The sequence below is a fragment of the Corvus moneduloides genome, chromosome W, assembly GCF_009650955.1.
Source record: "Corvus moneduloides isolate bCorMon1 chromosome W, bCorMon1.pri, whole genome shotgun sequence".
In the NCBI taxonomy this organism is placed as follows: Eukaryota; Metazoa; Chordata; class Aves; order Passeriformes; family Corvidae; genus Corvus; species Corvus moneduloides.
Genome location: NC_045510.1, coordinates 9,529,734 through 9,549,888, shown reverse-complemented (window position 1 = coordinate 9,549,888; position 20,155 = coordinate 9,529,734). Strand labels below are relative to the sequence as shown.

The 20,155-nt window shown below is 44.1% G+C and overlaps 1 protein-coding gene across 1 annotated transcript in view; it reads right to left on the bottom strand.

Annotated features, from left to right (window-relative positions):
• LOC116437367 (E3 ubiquitin-protein ligase UHRF2-like) overlaps window positions 1–20,155 on the bottom strand; it is a 268,869-nt gene that overhangs the window by 43,516 nt on the left and 205,198 nt on the right. Inside the window, 2 exon segments of the mRNA XM_032095036.1 lie at window positions 7,728–7,890; window positions 15,360–15,466. Coding sequence (XP_031950927.1) covers window positions 7,728–7,890; window positions 15,360–15,466 — 270 coding nt within the window.

Below are 20,155 nucleotides of genomic sequence, written 5' to 3'. Positions count from 1 at the left end.
AGAAGAAGAAGAAGAAGCCAAAGTCCCAGGACTCCGTACTTTAGCTAATGAACAAGAAACTAGCTAAAAAGCAAAAGGAATTTAACTCTCTCTCCTGCTGCAAAAGCAGAGCAGCCAGACAGGAGAAGCCATCGAACTTATCTGTGTTTTGAACACAGAGCTGAAAGAATTCCACCAGCTCTCCGCCCTGTCTCTTAAAGGTACAGAAAGGCACAGGGTTCATGTCTGGCATAGGGCAGATGATAGGGAATACAGTATCATATAGTATCCCCAGGACATGGGCCCACAAAACATCAGGGCATCTAAGGAGATGCAACATATGGATGGGCTTGTGATCAAAGGGTGGAGCTGATCATGAAGGCTCATGAATGTGAAATGTACTGCAATCAAGTGAGCCACATGAGTAAAGTCTCCCTGGAATAGAGGGCAGTGGCTGGGTTTCCTATATGGTGAGGCCTGGCAAATTGACTACATTGGGCCACTGCCATGAACATGCCAAGGCAAGAGCTACATACTCACCATGGTGGAAGTACCTCCTGTGGCTGAAAACATACCCTATAAACCATGCCACTGCCCAAAACATCATCCTGGACCTTTAAAAGCAAATTTTGTGGTGACATGATGTCTTGGGGTGACATTCCTAAATTTGGCCAAACCGGCACACATGATATCCCAAATATAGTTGAGTCAGACAACGAGATTAATTTCCAAAATAACCTCATAAACTCCTGGGCCAAGAAACATGGCATTGATTAAGTGCATCACATCCCCTGTCACTCACAAGCCTCTAGAAAGACTGAGAGATATTATGGACTGTTAAAGGGTATGTTGAGACCATTGGGAAATGGGGCATGAAAGCACTGGGATATAAATTCAGCAGAAGCTAAGAAGAACTTGGTTGGTTAACACCGGAGAATTTGCTAACTAGCCTGGCCCTGCCCAAACAGAATCCCCTACATACTATGGAGATAAAGTCCCTGTAGTGCATGCACATAAGGAAATGTTTAGGGGAAGGCAGTGTGGGTTGCTCCTCCTTTAGGAAAAGACAAACCCATTTGTGGGATTGTCTTTGCTCAAGGACCAGGGTGTACTTGGTGTGTAATGTGAAAGAATGGGGAGATCCAGTGTGTACCACAAGGAGATTTTAACTTGGGGAAAATAATCTGTGATGAAACTGTATGCTGTAGGAAGTAATATAGCAGGAACTACCTGAACCAACAAAAAGTAATCTTTGCAAGGAACCTGGTGAGTGCAGCGATGACCCAAACCAAGCTGGTGTTGGTGCCCAAAAATAGAACACTTTGCTTCTCCTGTCCTGAGCAACCATCTTGACAGATGAGGCCCAAGTAATAGCCAGTTCTTATAAATATTTTATTCTCTACTTCCCATCAGCAGCCAGTATCCAGCCACTTACTGGGAAGTAGGGCCTAAGTGTGAGTAGCAGATGCTTAGGAAGAGAAATGCCTTAATAAAAACTGCCCCCTACTCCTCCTTCTTTCTCTCAGCTTTTATTGCTGAACACAATGTCATATGATATGGAATATCCCTTCGGTCAGTTTGGGTCAGCTCACATAATTTGATACATTTACATATCTTCTAACCATCTCATTGTATATGTTTCTCATTCCTGAAATCCCCTCTTATAAATACTTACAACTGACCAAAATTACCCAAGCTGGGTTTTTTTTTGTTTTCCTTTGCTTCTGTGCATGTCTTTTCTTTCTTTATTGAACTGCCTTTATTTTGACCCATGAGTTTTTCATCTTATTTTTTCCCCGTCTTAGTGAGGAGGGGAGGGATAGAACAGCTTGGTGGGCACCTAGCAGCCAGCCAAGGTCAACCCACCACAATGTTGAGCAGACTAGGGTCTAGTAACAATTCCTGGGGAACCCTACCTGTGACAGGCTGCCAGCCTGAGTAAAAAACATTGACTACCACCCTCTAAGTGCAATCTGTTAGCCAATTTCCTACCCACCTTGCAGACCACCCATCCAACCTGTGGCTTGCCAGCTTGTCCAGGAGAAGGCTGTGGGTAACAGTGTTGAATGCTTTGCTGAAGTCTAGGTAAACAGCATCCACTGTTCTACCCATGTCAATAAAAGATGTTATTTTGCTGTAGAGGGTGATCAGGTTAGTCTGGTAAGATCTGCCCTTGGCAAATCTGTGCTGGCTTTTTCCAATCACCTACTTCATTTGGTTTATGATAGTTTCTAGGAGGACTCATTCCATTACTTTCCCAGGTGTGAGAGACTGGAAGGATTTATACTGAGTGCTATCATGCAGCACTTACAGGATGGCCAGGGCATCAGACCCAGCCAGCATGGGTTTACGAAGGGTAGGTCATGCCTGACCAACCTGATCTCCTTTTATGACCAGGTGACCCGCCTGGTAGATGCGGGAAAGGCTGTGGATGTTGTCTATTTGGACTTCAGCAAGGCCTTTGACACTGTCTCCCATAGCATACCCCTGGAAAATCTGGTAGCCCATGGCTTGGACAGGAGCACTCTTTGCTGGGTCAGGAACTGGCTGGATGGTCGGGCCCTGAGAGTGATGGTGAATGGTGCTGCATCCAGCTGGCAGCCAGTCACTAGTGGTGTCCCTCAGAGATCTGTAATGGGACCAGTTCTGTTCAATATTTTTATTGATGACATGGATGAGGGTATTGAGTCTTTCATTAGTAAATTTGCAGATGACACTAAGCTGGGAGCTTGTGTCGATCTATTGGAAGGAAGGAGGGCTCCACAGAGAGACTTGGATCGATTGGATGGATGGGCAGAGTCCAACAGGATGAAGTTCAATAAGTCTAAGTGCCGAGTTCTGCATTTTGGCCACAAAAATCCCCAACAACATTACAAGCTGGGGACAGTGTGGCTGGACAGTGTCCGGGAGGAAAGGGACCTGGGGGTGCTGGTAGACAGCCGACTGAATATGAGCCAGCAGTGTGCCTTGGTGGCCAAGAAGGCCAATGGCATCCTGGCCTGTATTAGGAATTGTGTGGCCAGCAGGAGCAGGGAGGTCATTCTTCCCCTGTACTCAGCACTGGTGAGGCCACATCTTGAGTACTGTGTCCAGTTCTGGGCCCCTCAGTTTAGGAAGGACGTTGAGATGCTTGAGTGTGTCCAGAGGAGGACAACAAGGTTGGTGAGGGGCTTGGAACACAGGCCCTATGAGGAACGATTGAGGGAACTAGGGTTGTTTAGCCTAGAGAAAAGGAGACTCAGAGGTGACCTTATCGCTCTCTACAACTTCCTGAAAGGAGGTTGTAGACAGGTGGGGGTTGGTCTCTTCCACCAGGCAGCAACTGACAGAACAAGAGGACGCTGTCTCAAGCTGCATCAAGGAAGGTATAGGTTGGATATTAGGAAAAAGTTTTTCACAGAAAGAATAATAAAGTGCTGGAATGGTCTACCCAGGGAGGTGGTAGAGTCACCATCTCTGGATGTGTTTAAAAAAAGACTGGTCATGGCACTTGGTGCCATAGTCTAGTTGAGGTGTTAGGACATGGGTTGGACTCGATGATTTTAGAGGTCTCTTCCAACCTCGTGATTCTGTGATTCTGTGATTGCTTGCTCAGAACATTTCAGGTGCATGTGTGTGTGGGAAGGGGCAAGCCAGGTCTTGCTTTTGGTGAGGCAATGCCCTGCTCCATACACCCCACCTCCCTGGGCCTGTATCCCAGCCCCCCCAGTGGCCGCCAATCACTGGCACACCGGAGGCGATGCTCCACACCCTGCCTCTGGAGCCCCTAACCGATCTCCTAAGTGACCAGATGACTGGAAGTCCAACCTGGGGGAAGGGCCCAGGAAAGCCAAAGGGTATTTAACCTGAGACATGAAGCAAGCATGTCTTGACCCTACCTCCTCTTGGAATTTCTATCAGCTGAACACTGCTGGAACCAAGAGTGGTAGCTATGTTTGTTCTTTTCTGTATCTCTTCTTTCTCTTTCTTCTTCTAATTCCCTCTCCTTGGGATTTGGAGTAACTTAAAATCAAATGGGCTTGGAGTTTGCTAAGTTAATACTTTGAGAAGTGTTTTATGTTGATTGAATGCTGCTCTAAATATTTTGCCAAAGTTTTCTGATTTTCTGAGGTTGCCAGTAAAGTTTTTTGTTGTTTTGATCTCTTGAGAATATCTTGTCGGTATTTCTCCTGTGCGTCTAATTCAGAGTACATGAACAACTGTAAGCCCTTTAAGGTGTCTCGTCGAGCAAGGTTTTTTGGGGTCTTACACCAGGGACTGAAGCAAGACTAATGGGCCTGTAGTTTCCTGGGTCCTCTTTTGGGCCCTTCTTGTAGATGGGTATGACATTTGCCCTCTTCCAGTCATCAAGGACATCCCTTGATCTCCACGACTTTTCAAAGATTTTGGACAGTGACCTTGCAAATATGTCACCCACTCCTATAACCCTGAGATGGATTCCACCTAGGCCCACAGATTTATGTGGGTTGAGCCCTTGCAAGAGGTCGCAGACCAACCCTTCCTCCACTACTCGTGGATTTGACACACGTGTTGTTGTAGATACTTGATCCTGTGATCTGGGGTTCAGCTACACCAGTAAAGACAGAGTCAAAGAAAACATTGAGAACCTCTGTCTTGTCAGCATTATTAGTGACTAGTTTGCCTGCCCTGTTTAGCAATGGGCCATTGTCTTCCCTGTACTTCTGCTTACTGCTCACATACTTGAAGAACCCTTTCTTGATGTTCTTGACATCTCTGGTCAATTTCAGTTCTAGCTGAGCCTTAGCTTACATGATGGCATCTCTGCATGTCCTAGCAAGGTTCTTGAAGTCCTCGATAGCTATTTAGCTGCCTTTCCATAGCTAGTACACTTCTTTTTTGCCCTTAAGCACAGCTAAAAGCTCATTGTTAAGCCAGGGGGGCATCTTGTTCTGCCTTCTTCCTTTTTCTTTGTAGGGGATGGATTGTTCTTGTGATTCCAGGAAACTGTTCTTGAACAACTCCCAGCACTCACAGGCTCCACTGTCTTCCATGGATACTTCCTATGGAATCCCTCACAGCTGGGCTCTCAGAGTATTGAAGATAGCTCTTCTAAAATCCAGTGTCTTTGTCCTGCTACTGGTTTTCAGTGTGCTAGGCAGGATATTAAATTCCACAATGTTGTGATCGCTGTATCCAAGGCTACCATTGGCAGTTATCTTGTCAAGTAAGTCTTCTCAGTTTGAGAGCAGGAAATCCATCAATGAACTGCTCCTAGTTGGCATGTCTAGTATCTGTGGCAGGAAGCAATACTCAGTGCATTCTGAGAACCTGATGGTCAAATTGTGCCCCACTGTGTTGTTTCCCCAACAGATGGCTGGGTAATTGAAGCCACCCATGAGGACCAGGTCCTGTTGGCCTGAGAATTCCTTGAGTGGCCAAAGTAAGGTTTTGTCAGCCTCATCACCCTGATTGTGAGGTCGGTAATGGATACCTACCATAAGATCCCCTTGGTAACAATCCCTCCAATCCTGATCCAAAGGCATTTGATTGAACTTTTGTGGTCTCCATGATTCACCTCCATACATTCAAATTTATCTTTTACATAAAGTGCAACTCTACCTCCTCTTCTTTCTGAAAGAGCTTGTAGCCATCCATTGTGATCTTCCAGTCATGTGAGTTTTCCCACCAAGTTTCTGTAATTTCTATGACATCATAACTCTCAGACTGGGCACAGAGCTCTTGTTCCTCCTGTTTGTTGCCCAGACTACTTGCATTCGTATACATGGACTTAAGGTGTCTGGACTTGCATTGGTGAGCACTTGAGGTGGCTGGACTTAGGGTTCTTGCCTTTGGAGAGGATTGGGGAACATTCCTCACATCCTGGTTCGTGGCTCTTGGCATGCAGCAAACTTTCCTTGACTGTATATCAGGCCAGCTGATGGGTGTGCCTCCATGCCTCTCAGCAGTCACCCACTACTGGCACTTGCTGCTTCCTTTTGCATCTTTTACTAAGTGTTGCTGTTGCAGTTTCTCTCTGTGAATCTTGCTCATTGGTTTCCTCTGCTGTCCAGATTTCATATCTGTTGCTGGTTGGTACTGAGAGGAAAGATGTGTGCTAATGTCTTTACAAATAATTTGATGGGTGAAGGTATGGGTGTTAATGTCTTTGAAATGGGTCTTAATGTCTCTACTGACTTTGGGCAGCAGGTTGTTACAGAGCCCAGACAGCTTGGTTCCTGAAACAGACAAGGGTCTACACAAGCCTGAACTTCTGAACTTTGGGGTAAACCAGTAGGTTCAAGGGGGGAATATGTGGTAGGCGGTTCAGGAAGGCTGTACCTTCCTAGTACCTCAGTCAATGGGGAAAGGAAGAGGGCAACATGCGGCCGGGAGTTTAGAATAAAAGGAGGCCGCACCCTCTGAAACCCTGAGAGAGAAAACCCTGCGGGCATGTGCCCCAGTGGACTCTCTCCCTTTATTCAAATAAAGTTCAAGAACTCCTCTGTCTCCTTTTTGGACATAAACCTCTGGCATTTGCGGATTTTCCTGACACTACATACAAAGAAATGGGTGGGGATGATATCCTGTTCCCACGGGTCACCAGACACCATGGTGCCTCTTTCTCCAAGATGCTATTTGTTTGCTTTTGAAGATCTTTGTCTGGTAGTTCTTGGATGTTCTTGGATGGGGCCCTAGTATTTCTTCTCGCAAAGTCTCAAATATACTGTTTCTTGTTCCCCCTTCTTAATACAGAATAACCTGCTGACTTCCTCCTGCAGCTCCTTCACCTGCTGCCTGAGTGACTCCACTAGAGCAAAACTTGCACCCTCCTCCACCCAGGAGTGTGAGGTGCAGTCTTTACAGCCCTCCACCTGGACAGCAGCTTCCCTGATAGGAAGCTTTGTCTGGGTGGCTGCCTCCAGTCATCCCAGGTGAGCCTGGCTAGATAGATGGTGAAAGGAATAAGATAGATTTGTCTTTACAAACAGTGTGTCTGCTGATAGGTAAAGATAGATACTGAGAGAGAAGAAAAGCAATGGGAAGAACCATAAATTCCATAGGAAAAGAAAAAGAGGGGGTATACATTTGAAAGGTCTGTATTAGGTGATTTGGGGAGTCTGTACTTCTCAAGTACCTCAGTCAATGGGGAAAGAGAGAGGGAAATGCGGCCAGGAAATTAGGATAAAAAGGAGGCTGCATCCTCTAAAAATTTGAGAGACCCCAGGGGAATGTCCCATGGCCTCTCCCTTTATTTGAATAAAGTAACAGGACTCCTCTGTCTCCTTTTTGGACATAAACCTCTGGTGTTTGTGGATTAGTTTTCCTGACAATGGGCTCCCAGCTGCTGCAGAGCACAGCCCTCGCCAGGTCTCTACCACCATGCTTCCAACGATCCCAAAGCATTGCCTAATAAGCCCTTCTAATTCCCTGGAGACCTCAAGCTGCCAGTTAGGTTTGCACAGCCAACAGCTAGTTGGGGTGATCATCGGGGATGCAGCCTAAGCCTGTGAGAAAGCAGAGCAGGCAGCACTGATAACTGGCAGCGTGCAGCCCTTTCTTCTCATACATCTGTGTGAACTGCTGTGCAATATTTCAGCGCCACAGTTGGAATGGAATATTTCCATTTAATTTCACTACAGAATGAAGTAGGCTAAACCATCCTCATTGTAACAAAATAATTATTCCTTCAAAAGCCATAATGAACAGTTTGCTATGTAACACAAAAGACTCTTAATAAACATCCTAAGGCAAATGTAATGCTATATATACTGCAAAAATCATAATACCTTGTAAATGCCATCATATCTGTTGCCTTCCTCTGGGGCATATTTGCTGATCCATCGTCCTTTTGAACTGCGTACTACTCGGACTGGCTTACCAGCTCTCCAATTCTTAGACTCTGCTCCATTTTTGTCATCCAATGAGGCATCACAGTTAAGGGCCAATGCCCTGAAAATCACATGAAATATCTTTTTAAAACCGATTGCATCATGCAACATACTATTGAGAATCAGTGTGACAAGATCTAATTTGTTTGCTTTATCTTATTATGTTTATTAAGCAGAAGAATTTGCAGTGAATTCTTCAGTAGACTGAAATACCAATAGAAGCACTGAGATCAACTCTACCACGTGTGAGAATGGGAATACAGTATAGTTAGTTCCAAATGTTCACAATGAAAACTCAACTAATATAGTTGAATAAAAGAAATCCTCAGGTATAATGTCTTAAAATAAATAATTATTTCTCAAGTAACATGGAAGGATTTTAAAAAGTTGTAAGAACGGCAAATTATCTCTCTGACTATTCCACATTACTGCATATTTTTAGGCTTTTAAAGTGAGCATGAATTGATAAACATGAAAAAGCAACTGTTGGGGATTAGGTTTTGCTTTTTTTTTTCTTTCTCTCAGGGAATTTTCTTCCCATTTGTTGCCCAGGAGACAATGAATGGATGGTACTTAAGAGACAAAAGACATGGCTAGGCGTCTTGGCATTTCCATTGGAATGGTTCTAGGGGGGAGGGGGGAAACGGTGTGGTTTCGGCAGTCTCTTAGCTGGGGGTAGGGGCGTTTTTTCCCGACTCGGAGGGCAGAAGGTTGTGGTGTTTGGTGTTGGACTCCTGCTACCCAGAGGACTCACTGCTACTGCTGAGCTTTCCTTCACTGCTTCTCCAAGAGCCGCCGTTGGACTGGGACTTTTCAACACCCGACATCGCTGGGAGGCACCCTCACTATCTGCCTGGGTGCCTCAGGGGAAACCCGGGCCCTCACCTCCTCCCTCTCTCTGGAGGAAACACCTCCCGGCTGCTTACTGGAGCCCTGGCTGCTGCTGCCGCCGTCGCCAGGACATCACACAGGACACGTGAGAGCCAGGGGAAAACCGAAACACGCCCCCCCCACCACCACCTTCTCTCTCTCCCCAAGGCCGCCATTACCCCCTGGGGAGGCTCAGAGCTTGCTTTGGTCGCCCTCTGGAGCCGCCTGAGCCAACAGCGCCATCTGCAGCTGCAGGGGAGTCACTGCACCCCCCCTCTGCCTCACCAGGACCCAACAGCACCCCCTGCTGGATGGAAGAGTCACTGCAGCCATTGCCTTGCCAGGAGCCAACAGTGCCCCCTGAAGCCGCAGGGGAGTCACTGCAGCCTCTCTGCCTCAATGTGCGTCAACATCGCCCCCTTCTGGTTATAGTTGTAACTACACCAAAGGGAAAACTGCTCGACAGGTGGGAAAAGGCTGGGTTTGGGTTTTCTGTTTCCTTTGTTGTTGCTGTGGTTGTTGTTGTCTGTCTTGTTATATAGCTATACACCTATATATATCCTACTACAAAACCTTTTCCCGTATCTTTGCCTGAAAGCCCCGTAATTTCAAGGTTATAATCATTTGGAGGGAGGGGGTCATATTTTTCCATTCCAGGGAGGTTCCCACCTTCCTTGGCAGACACCTGTCCTTCTAAACCAGGACAGTAACATATGGAAAAAAGTACCTAGTGACTATCCAAAAATCTGTTGGTAGCAAATGTTACTGTTCTTAGTCCATTAACTACCTAAGCTTAGGAGTGAAATGCCATTAACTAATTCAGATAAAAACAAACTGTAGTGGTCTTCTTTTCTATGTATTTTGATCTAGAAGTATATAGATGGATCATCAGATATTCAGAAAAGAATGACTCATAGAATCATAGAATCATAGGATCATAGAATGGCCTGGGTTGGAAGGGACCTTATAATCATCCAGTTCCAACCCCTCTGCCGTGGGCAGGGACACCTTTCACTAGACCAGGTTGTTCAGAGCTCCATCCAGCCTGGCCTTAAACATTTCCAGGGATGGGGCATCCACAACTTCTCTGGGCAACCTGTGCCAGTGTCTCATCACCCTCACAGTAAAGAATTTTTTCCTAATATCTAATCTAAACTTACTCTCTTTCAGTTTGAAGCCATTTCCCCTTGAATATCAGTAAACACCACAAAAATATTCCTCCTTGTTTAGTTGGAGCCTCTCCCACATCCCACATTAACTTTAACAATGGATGACAATAAGAATTTATATGCATGGGTGGGGGGAAAGTAATGTTTTTGCCAGTAAGTGAAAATCTTTATGGACAAACCTTTATCCCCCCAAAAGGAACACAGGTGAATAAAATAACATGGAGAGAGATGGAATTTCTGAAAGGAACTTTATAATAATATACAGGAACATTAAGCAATAGTATTTATATTGTCTAAATTTAGCTGTCTGTATGTCCATATAATTGATGAGAAGAAGTAGGTTCCAGCCTTGTCTGAGTCTCTCCTGAAGCACTCATTTGTCCTGGTTTTGGTTGGGATAGAGTTAATTTTCTCCCAGTGGCTGCTGTGGGGCTGTGTTTCTGATTTGTGCTGAACACAGGGTTGATAACATAGAGATGTTTTTGTTATTGCTGAGCAGGACTTGCACAGAGCCAAGACCTTTCCTGCTTTTTGTACAGCCACACTGGCAAGGGGGCTGAGGGTACATGGGAGCTTGGGAGGAGACACAGCCAGGACAGGTGACCCAAAGTGACCAAAGGGATAGTCCAGACCATATGACATCATGCTCAGTATGTATAGTGGGCAGAAGAAGGAGGAAAGGGGGGGGGACGGACATTCTGAGTTATGGTATTTGTCTTCCCAAGTCACTGTTATGCCTGATGAGGCCCTGCTCTCCTGGGGATAGCTGGACACCTACCTGACCATGGGAAGCAGTGAATGAATTCCTTGTTTTGATTTGTTTGCATGTGTGGCTTTTGCTTTTCCTTTTAAACTGTCTTTATCTCAACCCATGAGTTTTCTAGCTTTTACCCTTCCGATTCTCCCCTTGATCCTGCTGGTGGGAAAGTGAGCAAGTGGCTGCGTGGGGCTTGGCTTGTGTCTGGGGTTAAACCATGACATCACTTTTATCCACTATTTGTATAGGTGTTCTCTTCTAGAAACTTAGTTAGTATGAATCCCTGCCTGACTGAACAGTTTGAACATAAAATATCTTTATTGCCATACATTGATTTGAGTGTGTCTCTGGAATCAGGTTCAAACTCAACCATGGACCACAAAAGAAACAGTGGCACTCAGAAAAATATGGCAAACTCTACAGCCTGCAATATACAGAAAAGTAAGGAAAGGTGAAGTAATGCGGGTTTTAAAAGTATTTCTTTTGTACAGACAAAATAATATAATGTTCTGGATAAACAGAAAACCAATTCTATTACATTCAACCATACTGTCTGTCTTAGGTTACAATGTAAGTTGTAACCAAGAGTATGTATTCTGTCTGTTAAAACCAGGTGGGGCAGTGTTCTTTATCTCTTCCCTGACACATCCCTGGTAACTCCCTCCAAAGAGACATCTTCTGTTAATGGGCCATTTAGCCTTAGTGCATGACTCATAAAATTACATCATCCCATTGGGAGATGCTCCACCCAGGGGGAGGAACAAAGCATTCCTACCTGGATATAATCTGAGGCCTGGAACACCACAGTCAGCCCTTACCTACTGGATTCCCAGAGGAGAAGAGCTACATAACCACCACTGGATCTTCAGAGGAAGACCAGACCCTTCTACAGGATCACCACTTTAACAGAACCATATCTATCAGCTCAAGACAACTGCAGCCACCACCTAATAGGACTGCTACCACCACCCTGCCTGGCGGGGTCAGGTTGTATCCTGACTCTGGCAGTTTAAGCCAGTGTTTCTGTATTATTGCCTTGTTATATATACTAGTAAAGAACTGTTATTCCTATTTCTCATATATTTGCCTGAAGCCCCTTAATTTCAAAATTATAATAATTTGGAGGGAAGGGGGTTACATTTTCCATTCCAAGCAGACACCTGTCTTTCAAACCAAGACACCGTCCTACTTCAATCATCACAAGAGTTAAGACCATTAGACCCAAAGCAAAGACTACAGCCAGCCAGTCTGATGCCTAGGTTTTAACTTTTATATTTTCCTGATTCTGTACTGCTTAGAGTGTAACTCTGAAGTTTCTTGTAGCCTGTTTGTTTCTGCTCTCTCAGGCTGGGTAGACATAACAAAACCTCTCCAGGCCTGCTCTCCAAGGTCACCCAGACCGTCCTAGGCCCAAAAAGTATAATCCAAAGAGCTTCTAAGGGGTGAAAGCAGAGGAGAAATTACATCATTAAACTGAAGCTTTAATTGGAGAATTAACCCTGATATGCAAATGAACCAAACCTATAAAGGTGTGAAGAACTCATGACCTGTTGTCCATCTTGGGTTCCATTTTTGGCAATAGCCTGTGGCTCCCAGGGTGTACCTTTGAAGGCCTTTCAAACAAATACCTATTTTATTCTTTTACTCCTGTCCAGTCTCTGTGTCTAGGAGGCCTCTTAAGGCATCGTCAAAATGGATAAATGGTAGCACCACATTATACTCCATGCATCTCAATTACTACAAAGCAACCAGACACACACTTTGCCAGTGGATTTCACAACCATTTTCTGAGAGCAGAGGAACAACAAGACTAAAGAGGTTAGGTTTTGTTCCAGGTTCCAATAAAAAGTTTGCTTTCATTATTAAAAGCCATTATAAACCTGCTGCCCAAATCTATTTTTTGTCTCACTTCTTTCCATACTCTTGTTTCTGTTAAATCTATCTCCTCCTTCTCTGTCAGTATCCCATTTAGGCTTTTCTTCTTTCTCCTCTGAGTACCAAGAGAAGGCCTGAAAGATTACCTTCCCATTCAATTTTGGTGCTTGACAGAAGCACAGCACATCCAATGTCAGATCTGGTAGAGAGTTCCAGTCAATCTTAGTACCCCATAGCCACTGCATGGTTAGTTGCTTCATGCAGATAGTATATATTTAGAAATGTAAAGGTATTGAGAATAGCTAGTGTTTAGGAAGGCTGTTTATAGAACATAAATATACTTTAAGTAAATTTCCAATTTATTTTTTCAAACATTTATTTTCTTCAGTCAAATCTTTTTGCCTAAAATTTGGCAAAAAAAAATAGGCCAACTTTTCTCAGGGAAATGAAATTACACAACCTAAAGGCAAAGAAATACTAATTCCTTGTTCTTCATACAAAGTATGAAGGTACTTAAGGCCATCAGATATATGTAAGATTTCTTTTAGTACAGGCAAATGAACATACTTTCTTCATACCTAACTTTCATAAATCATTAAACCATTTAAGATAAAACTTTATAATAACAATCTGAGGCAAATACCCAGCACAGAAAATTTCATCTTAAAAGGTTGTCTTGGGGTGACTTTATGATGCTGTATCCCCTATTGCCTGCTCTACGCCAGACATGATCCTATGCCTTTCTGTGCCTTTAAGCTGGGTCCAGGAGAGGGGGGAGAGAAGCAGAGCGAATTCTTCAGAGTGGTTTTGTGTTCAAGGACACATACACTCCCCTGCGCTCTCACAGCTGCAGAGCTGAGGAAGCACCTTCCTGCTTTTAGCCAGCTTTCAGCTCAGTTTTCTCAGGAGAGAGACGGAGAGTTAAAATTATTTGCCTTTTAACTAGCCTGCTATCTGAGGCAAGAAAGTTTTTTTCCCCTGGGACTTTGGCTTCTTCTTCTTCTCTTCTGGACTGTTCAGCAACACCAGAACATCACCGAGAGGCCTTACACTGCGGCCCAGAGGGGCCCACGCTGAACCTCAGCCCCAGAGAGGGCAGAGCCACACCTACAAAGAACTCTGAATCTATACAGATCTTCTCCACAGCAAGAGGTTTTATTATTTAACATTGTTCATTCTTTTTTTTGGTGCCTGTGTGCACGCTGCTGGTTAAAAAAATAGGATTTTTTTCACTTTCCTCTGAGGAATTTCTTTCCAAACCTGATGGGGGAGGGGCTGCTGATATTTGCCTTCTATTAGAGGATACATTCATTTCGGACGTTTCCTCCAAATTTGTCTCAAACCGGAACCAAGGTTTTAGTTTGGCAAACTTCTAATCACCTGAAAACCAAGTCTTTTCATAAGAAGTGTTGGACAATTTCAAAGAGATAAATATAAATATAAAGATAAATATAAAATAGATACAAATACCTATCAACTGAATCTGTAATACAGCAATATGTTTTCATTAGTTACAAATAATTTAAATCAAAATAACAACATGTTTTACAAAATGCCTCTAAACAGCAGGAGGCATCACTGTTTATAGTAGCAAATGTATAAAAGGGAACAATTTTTTCAAAATATCATTGTCCTTGTTTAAAGGACAGGTGTCTGCCAAGGAAGGCGGGAACCTCCCTTGGAATAGAAAATGTGACCCCCTTCCCTCCAAATTATTATAACTCCAAAATTATGGGGCTTTCAGGCAAAAATATGGGAAATCGAATAACAGTTATTTACTAATATCTATATGTATAACAAAGCAAACAAAACAACAACAGCAGCAACAACAAACAAAACCAGAAACCCAATAACAGCCCTCTCAGCGGTCAAGCACTTTCCCCTTTGGTGTAGTTACGGTCACAGCCAGCGGGGGCGCTGTTGGCTCCCAGCCGGGCAGGGCAGGTGCGATGATTCCCTCGCGGCTGCAGGGGGGCGCCGTGGCGCGAGCTCAGCTGCCTCCTCACGTGGTAATGGCGACTCAGCCGGCGGGAGGGATGGAAAAGGAGCTTCCTTTGCAAACTCACAGGGGTAGCCGATCCTGGTGCCCCTCCAGATGGCAAAATGAGCTTTAGCAGGAACCTTAGAGCAGCGGCTGGAACAGCAGAGGTGGGCACATCCGGCGTAGCAAACAAGATGTAGCAGAAATTACACAGCTGTAGCAGGAGCTGTGGGTGTCCCAGCAGGCATGGGGTGTTAAGTTACAGTGTAGCTAAAAACCCAGAGCAGTGGCAGAAAAACAACGGGGCTGGGCAGTGGCAGCCGGGCTCCCAAACGCAGCCTGGCTCGGCTCCCTCGGAGGGGCTCGGGGTCCCGGGTTTTCCCCTGAGGCACCTGAGTAGATGGTGAGGGTCCTTTCCAGTGAGGTAGGGTGTTAATAAGGTCCCAGTTCAATGGCCGCTCTTACGAGCAGAGCCTCACTCATGGTAGGAGAAAATAGTAGGAGACAGAAGTCTGCAGTGGTGGTGAATTCTTCCCACAGCGACAGCAGCCTGTGTTCCCTCCGATCCCGAGAGCGAGAGAGAGGAGCCAAGCCCAGGCCCTCACCCCCCAGCCAAAATTGCATATCTCTGTCCTTCCAAAGAGAATGCCCCTCAGCTACGAGAGTACAGCCAGCTGCACCCCTCCCCCCACCTTGGCCACTTCTTTTGTCTCTTAAGTACCGGTCGTTATTGTCTCTTAGTAACAAATGGGACAAAATTCCCTGAGAGAGAAAAAAAAAGGAAAAATCCTAACCTCCAACAATCATTTTTAAATTAAAGGCATAAAACTTAACTCTTTGGTCTGGATTTTTTTTTTAATTTAGTCTCAAAAACTTACCTGTTCATGTGTGTTAATGTTTGATCGAATGAATGTTCTCCAATTCTTTTATTTCCAGAAAGATCTCTACCTCCACTCCCAGTATATGTGAATTCATCTCCTCGGTCCTGTGTAAGAAGATTATCCTCCATTTTAGCATTCTGTATTAAAGCATCTGAACTGAAAACCTGCTCCTTCATTTGTTCTATTTACTCAAAGAAGAACAATTGCCTGAGGCAAAGAAAAATGTGCTGTTTTAACATCATTCTCCTTTCAGAGTAACAATGCCAGCAAAAAGTTACTGGTTCAGATACAGCATATCAGAAAGTGATTATAAAAAAAATACACCTGCCTTAAAATATTCTTTGAACTCCTCAAGCATTACTTTTAGTCACACAGATATTTCTGGTAGAGGGAATGCCTTCTAGGTAGCATTTTCTCATTCTCTAACTTCACAGCTGAAAGGAAAATCCCATTTGGAAAATAGTAATATATCACTCAGAGTCCTCATTTCTGCATCTTCATGGGACTGAGCACCAATACAGCAAACCACTTTGTATTTAAATACAAGTAGTTTACTCCAATAACACTATACACATTACAATCAAGTAAAAATATTTCGGAAAAAAAATACAAATATAAAAGAGTTGTCTATGAATGGGGTTTCTTGCATTTGCAGAGGTTGCCTCACCTCAATTTCAGTTGTTCAGAACCACTAAGAGTTTAGAAGGCTTCTTCAGATGCAAATTTTGTGAAATTGAATGAAGGTTGATTAGACATTCCTTTGAAATAAGCTTTAAATATAATTAAAATATACATAGCACTTAAGTGAAGCCACTGTTATTATTCTTTAAAAATTCAGATGAAAGACACATATTTAACTATCTTTATAATTAACCAGCAAAACCAATTTACATGGGAAACAGGGAGTTCTCAAAATTTTGAGGCTTTCAAAGTAAAATTAGATGACTGGAAGATATTCTTTAATCAAAGCTATCTTTTAGACATTGGTCTTCATAAAGAGATAAGATAGATGTAAGGCCTGGGCATACATACTTACTTGACCTATAAACCTTCAGTGTTCTACACATGAATGGGCAAAATGCTATAGATTTCGGATAAACTGGAAATCCAGGAGAAGGAAAATGAGGAACAAATGGGACCAGTTCTGTTTAATATCTTCATCAATGAGGGGGATGAGGGGATCAAATGCACTCTCAATAAGTTTGCAGATGACACCAAGTTGGGTGGGATTGTTGATCTTAAGGGTAGGAAGGGTCTATAGAGGGATCTGGATGGGCTGAATCAATGGTCAGAGGCCAATCATATAAGATTGAACAAGATGAAGTGCTGGGTCCCATACTTGGGTTGCAACAACCCCATGAAATGTGATAGGCTTGGGGAAGAGTGGCTGGAAAGCCGCTCAGGGGAAAAGGACCTGGAGATGTTGGTCAACAGCCAAATGAACATGAGCCAGCATGTGCCCAGGTGGCCAAGAAGGCCAAGGGCATCCTGGCTTGTATCAAAAATAGTGTGGCCAGCAGGACTAGGGAATTGATTGTCCCCACTGGTGAGGCTGCACCTCAAATGCCATGTTCAGTTCTGGGCTCCTCATGACAAGAAAGACATTGAGGTGCTGGAGTGTGTCCAAAGAAGGGAAACAAAACTGGTGAAGGGTCTAGAGTACAAGTCTTAGGAGAAGCAATTGAGGGGATGGGGGTTGTTTATTCTGGAAAAAAAGGAGGCTCGGGGGGACCTTATTGCTCTCTACAACTACCTGAAAGGAGGTTGTGGTGAGGTGTGTGCCAGTCTCTTCTCCCAGGTAACAAGTGATAGGAAGAAAAGAAATCGCCTCAACCCTGAAAGTGGTTGTCAAGCATTGGAACAGGCTGCTCAGGTAAGTGGTTGAGTCATCATCCCTGGAGGTATTTAGTGTAGATGTGACACTTAGGGACATGGGTTAGTTGGTGGACTTGGCAGTGCTAGGTTAATGGTTGGACTTGATGATCTTAAGGGTTCTTTCCAGCCTAAATGATTCTATGATGATTGCTACTGTAGAGGGATTCCTTGTGGAACAGGGGCATATGATCCCCCAGGAGACTCTGGGCAACCCAGGGTTGCTGCAGAAGCACCCCTGAAGGGGCCTCAGCCTGCAGATAGGCCAGAAAGACACCTGGCAGCAGGCAGCCTTGAACAGCCTTGGGAAAAGCTACACGCTGGTCGGCTCCCCCCGCTGCTTAGAGGCTGTCCCATGGGAATAGGGTGTGAATCTTTGTAAAGTAGATATAAGTGAGTGTAAGTAAACAATAAAGGGAGCACGATGCTCAAATCGTATCGGTGTTTGTATCGTGACTTCGGCCGGCCCCCCTGCGCTCGGAACCCCCCTCCCCCCGCTAAATGCTACAGATCTAATTATGAGAGGTGGCATCTTGCCTTGGGGTGTTTTTATGATAATAATGTATTCCCCTATTGTCTACTTTATGCCCAGAAATGGGTCCTGTAGCTTTAAGCTGGGTCCGGGGTAGGGGTGGGAGCTGGGGGAACTCTGGCGCGGGTTGTGTGCAAGCACTCACTCGCCTGTGTGCTCGGCTTTGTGGTGGGGAGTGAGTTACATTTTTGCTTTTAGCTAGCTTGGTTTTTGTTAGCTGAGTGACACTGAACCGTGCCATAAATCAAATCCCTCCTGATGGGATTGAATTTTCTAAAAGTCCTTGCAAGGAGTTTCAAAAGGTAAACTGAGACTTTTCCTAGAGTTTCAATGCTGCCGGATAGTTGTTTATTAAGTCTTATAAGAGGAACAGAGCCACTAGCGTGACCCAGGTACAGCATAGAGCACAGAAAGCAGTAGAGAAGTCTAATTATGAAGATTTACGTGGCCTTTTAAAGATAATTTAACCAATAGTTACTAAAAATGTATATTATTTTCACTTTCCTACCAATTATTCAGTAACGCAGGCAGGAACTGCAGAATTCTCTATCCAACCATTCCAAACTACTTTTACTGCAGAACATGGAGTAGTAGAATAAGGAGAAGAAGGTTTAGAGAACAACAACAATCCTCCATTTTGATATTTTTTACTCTTATCTATTTACTACAAAGAGAAGCCTAAAACCTCTAAATTTTTCACCCTGTGACAATCTTACATAGTAGTCTATCACCTAATTCACACCACTGTATTTTCTAGTTCTTGTCTGATCGTTGGTAATTTTTTCCAAGGTTGGAGGTTAAAACAGTGTTGTTCAGGGGGGTAAGAACCCTTAAAAACAGGCAGAGAAATATTCTCAGCACTCTGGGTTCCTACATCGAGGACTGCAATAGCAATCCTCCGGTGACTTCTGTGGCTTCTGGAACTGTTCGACTTAGCTTTGGTCCGAGAACCAGACCATCGGTGGGAGCCGGACGCCACGGATCAGTGGGGAGGCCGCGGGACACCACATCCCGGCTCCAGACCTCGGGAGAAGCCGAGCCAGCAAAAGAAAGAACTATTAATCCACCAGCTTTCTCCACAGCAAAGAGGTTCAATATCTAAGTTATTCATTTTTTCCTGTGCCCTGTGGGCACTTTGCTTGTTAAATAAACATGTTTTTTCACTTTCATCCAAGAAATTCCTTTGGTATCGGTGGGAAGGGAGTGATGAAACCTGTTTTCTTTAGAGGAAATGTTCATTCCAGAGCGTTTTCTCCCAGAATTCTCTCTAAACCGAGACATATCTCTTAGCACTTTTCAGTATAACTGTACTCCTTACCTCATTTCTGCTCATCTTCTCAAAAGAACTTTCCATGTCAGAACATCAGACAAAAAAATAATTGTGAGGAAAGACAACACAGTTGCTGGAATAGGAAGAAAATAGGACTCATGAGCAACTTACACAGAACCCCCATCATATTAAAGAAGAACAGGGGTACTGATTTGGAAGAAGGGGGAAATCAAAAGGACATTGAACCTCTGATATAAGGTGAAATAGGATATACAACTACCAATCCTTAGAATAGTACAAGAGAAAGTGGAAGAATATGAAATTACTTGCACCGAGAAAGGAAGTCTAGACTGACAAGAAATGTGGCCACACAGTAAGAAAGAGTAAGGTAAGTATGGGCAGAAATACAGCTTCTGCACACAGGAGTGATGCTGGCAGAGTAGGAGAGAATGAAAGAACCTACTCCTACAGGAGATAATACATTTTACATTGAAACTGGAATGTCTCAGGAATATACACACAGCCAGCTACTATGCATCTGCTGATGGATAGTGACTTATTAAATCATGATTCCTCAATAACTTTAAGATAGGATCCTCCCTACGGACAATTCAGGATCTATCAATGTAGTGGGTTCAGTTTGTAACCGGGCGGAAATACCAATTTAGTGTAGTGGTTTGGTCCAAGATACTCATTGCTGTTTACCTTCTGTGAGATAAGAATTAGGAGAAACGCAAAGCAGGCACCAATCTTGAAAGAATATAAAGAAGTTTATTAACAGACCTAAAAGAAGAAAAAAAATCATACCACACCTTCAGAACACTTCTCCTCCCCCCCCACCTTTCACTCTTCTCCCACTGACAATGTAAAAAGACAACCCTTGAGATGTTCAGTCTGTTTACCCACTTCCATAATAACCTTGTTCAGTCCATTTAGGAAGAGGAGTCTCTCTTGCCCATGCTATGAACACATTATCACAACAAGACAACCGCCCGGGTTGGTTCTCTGCTCGCATGTGAGTCCCTTCCCCCAACTTGCAGCTTTTCCCACAACTGCTTTCGAAAGTCCACTCTTGAATTACCCTCTAAGAATAGAGACCCTTCTCCTTCCCTGGGAGCA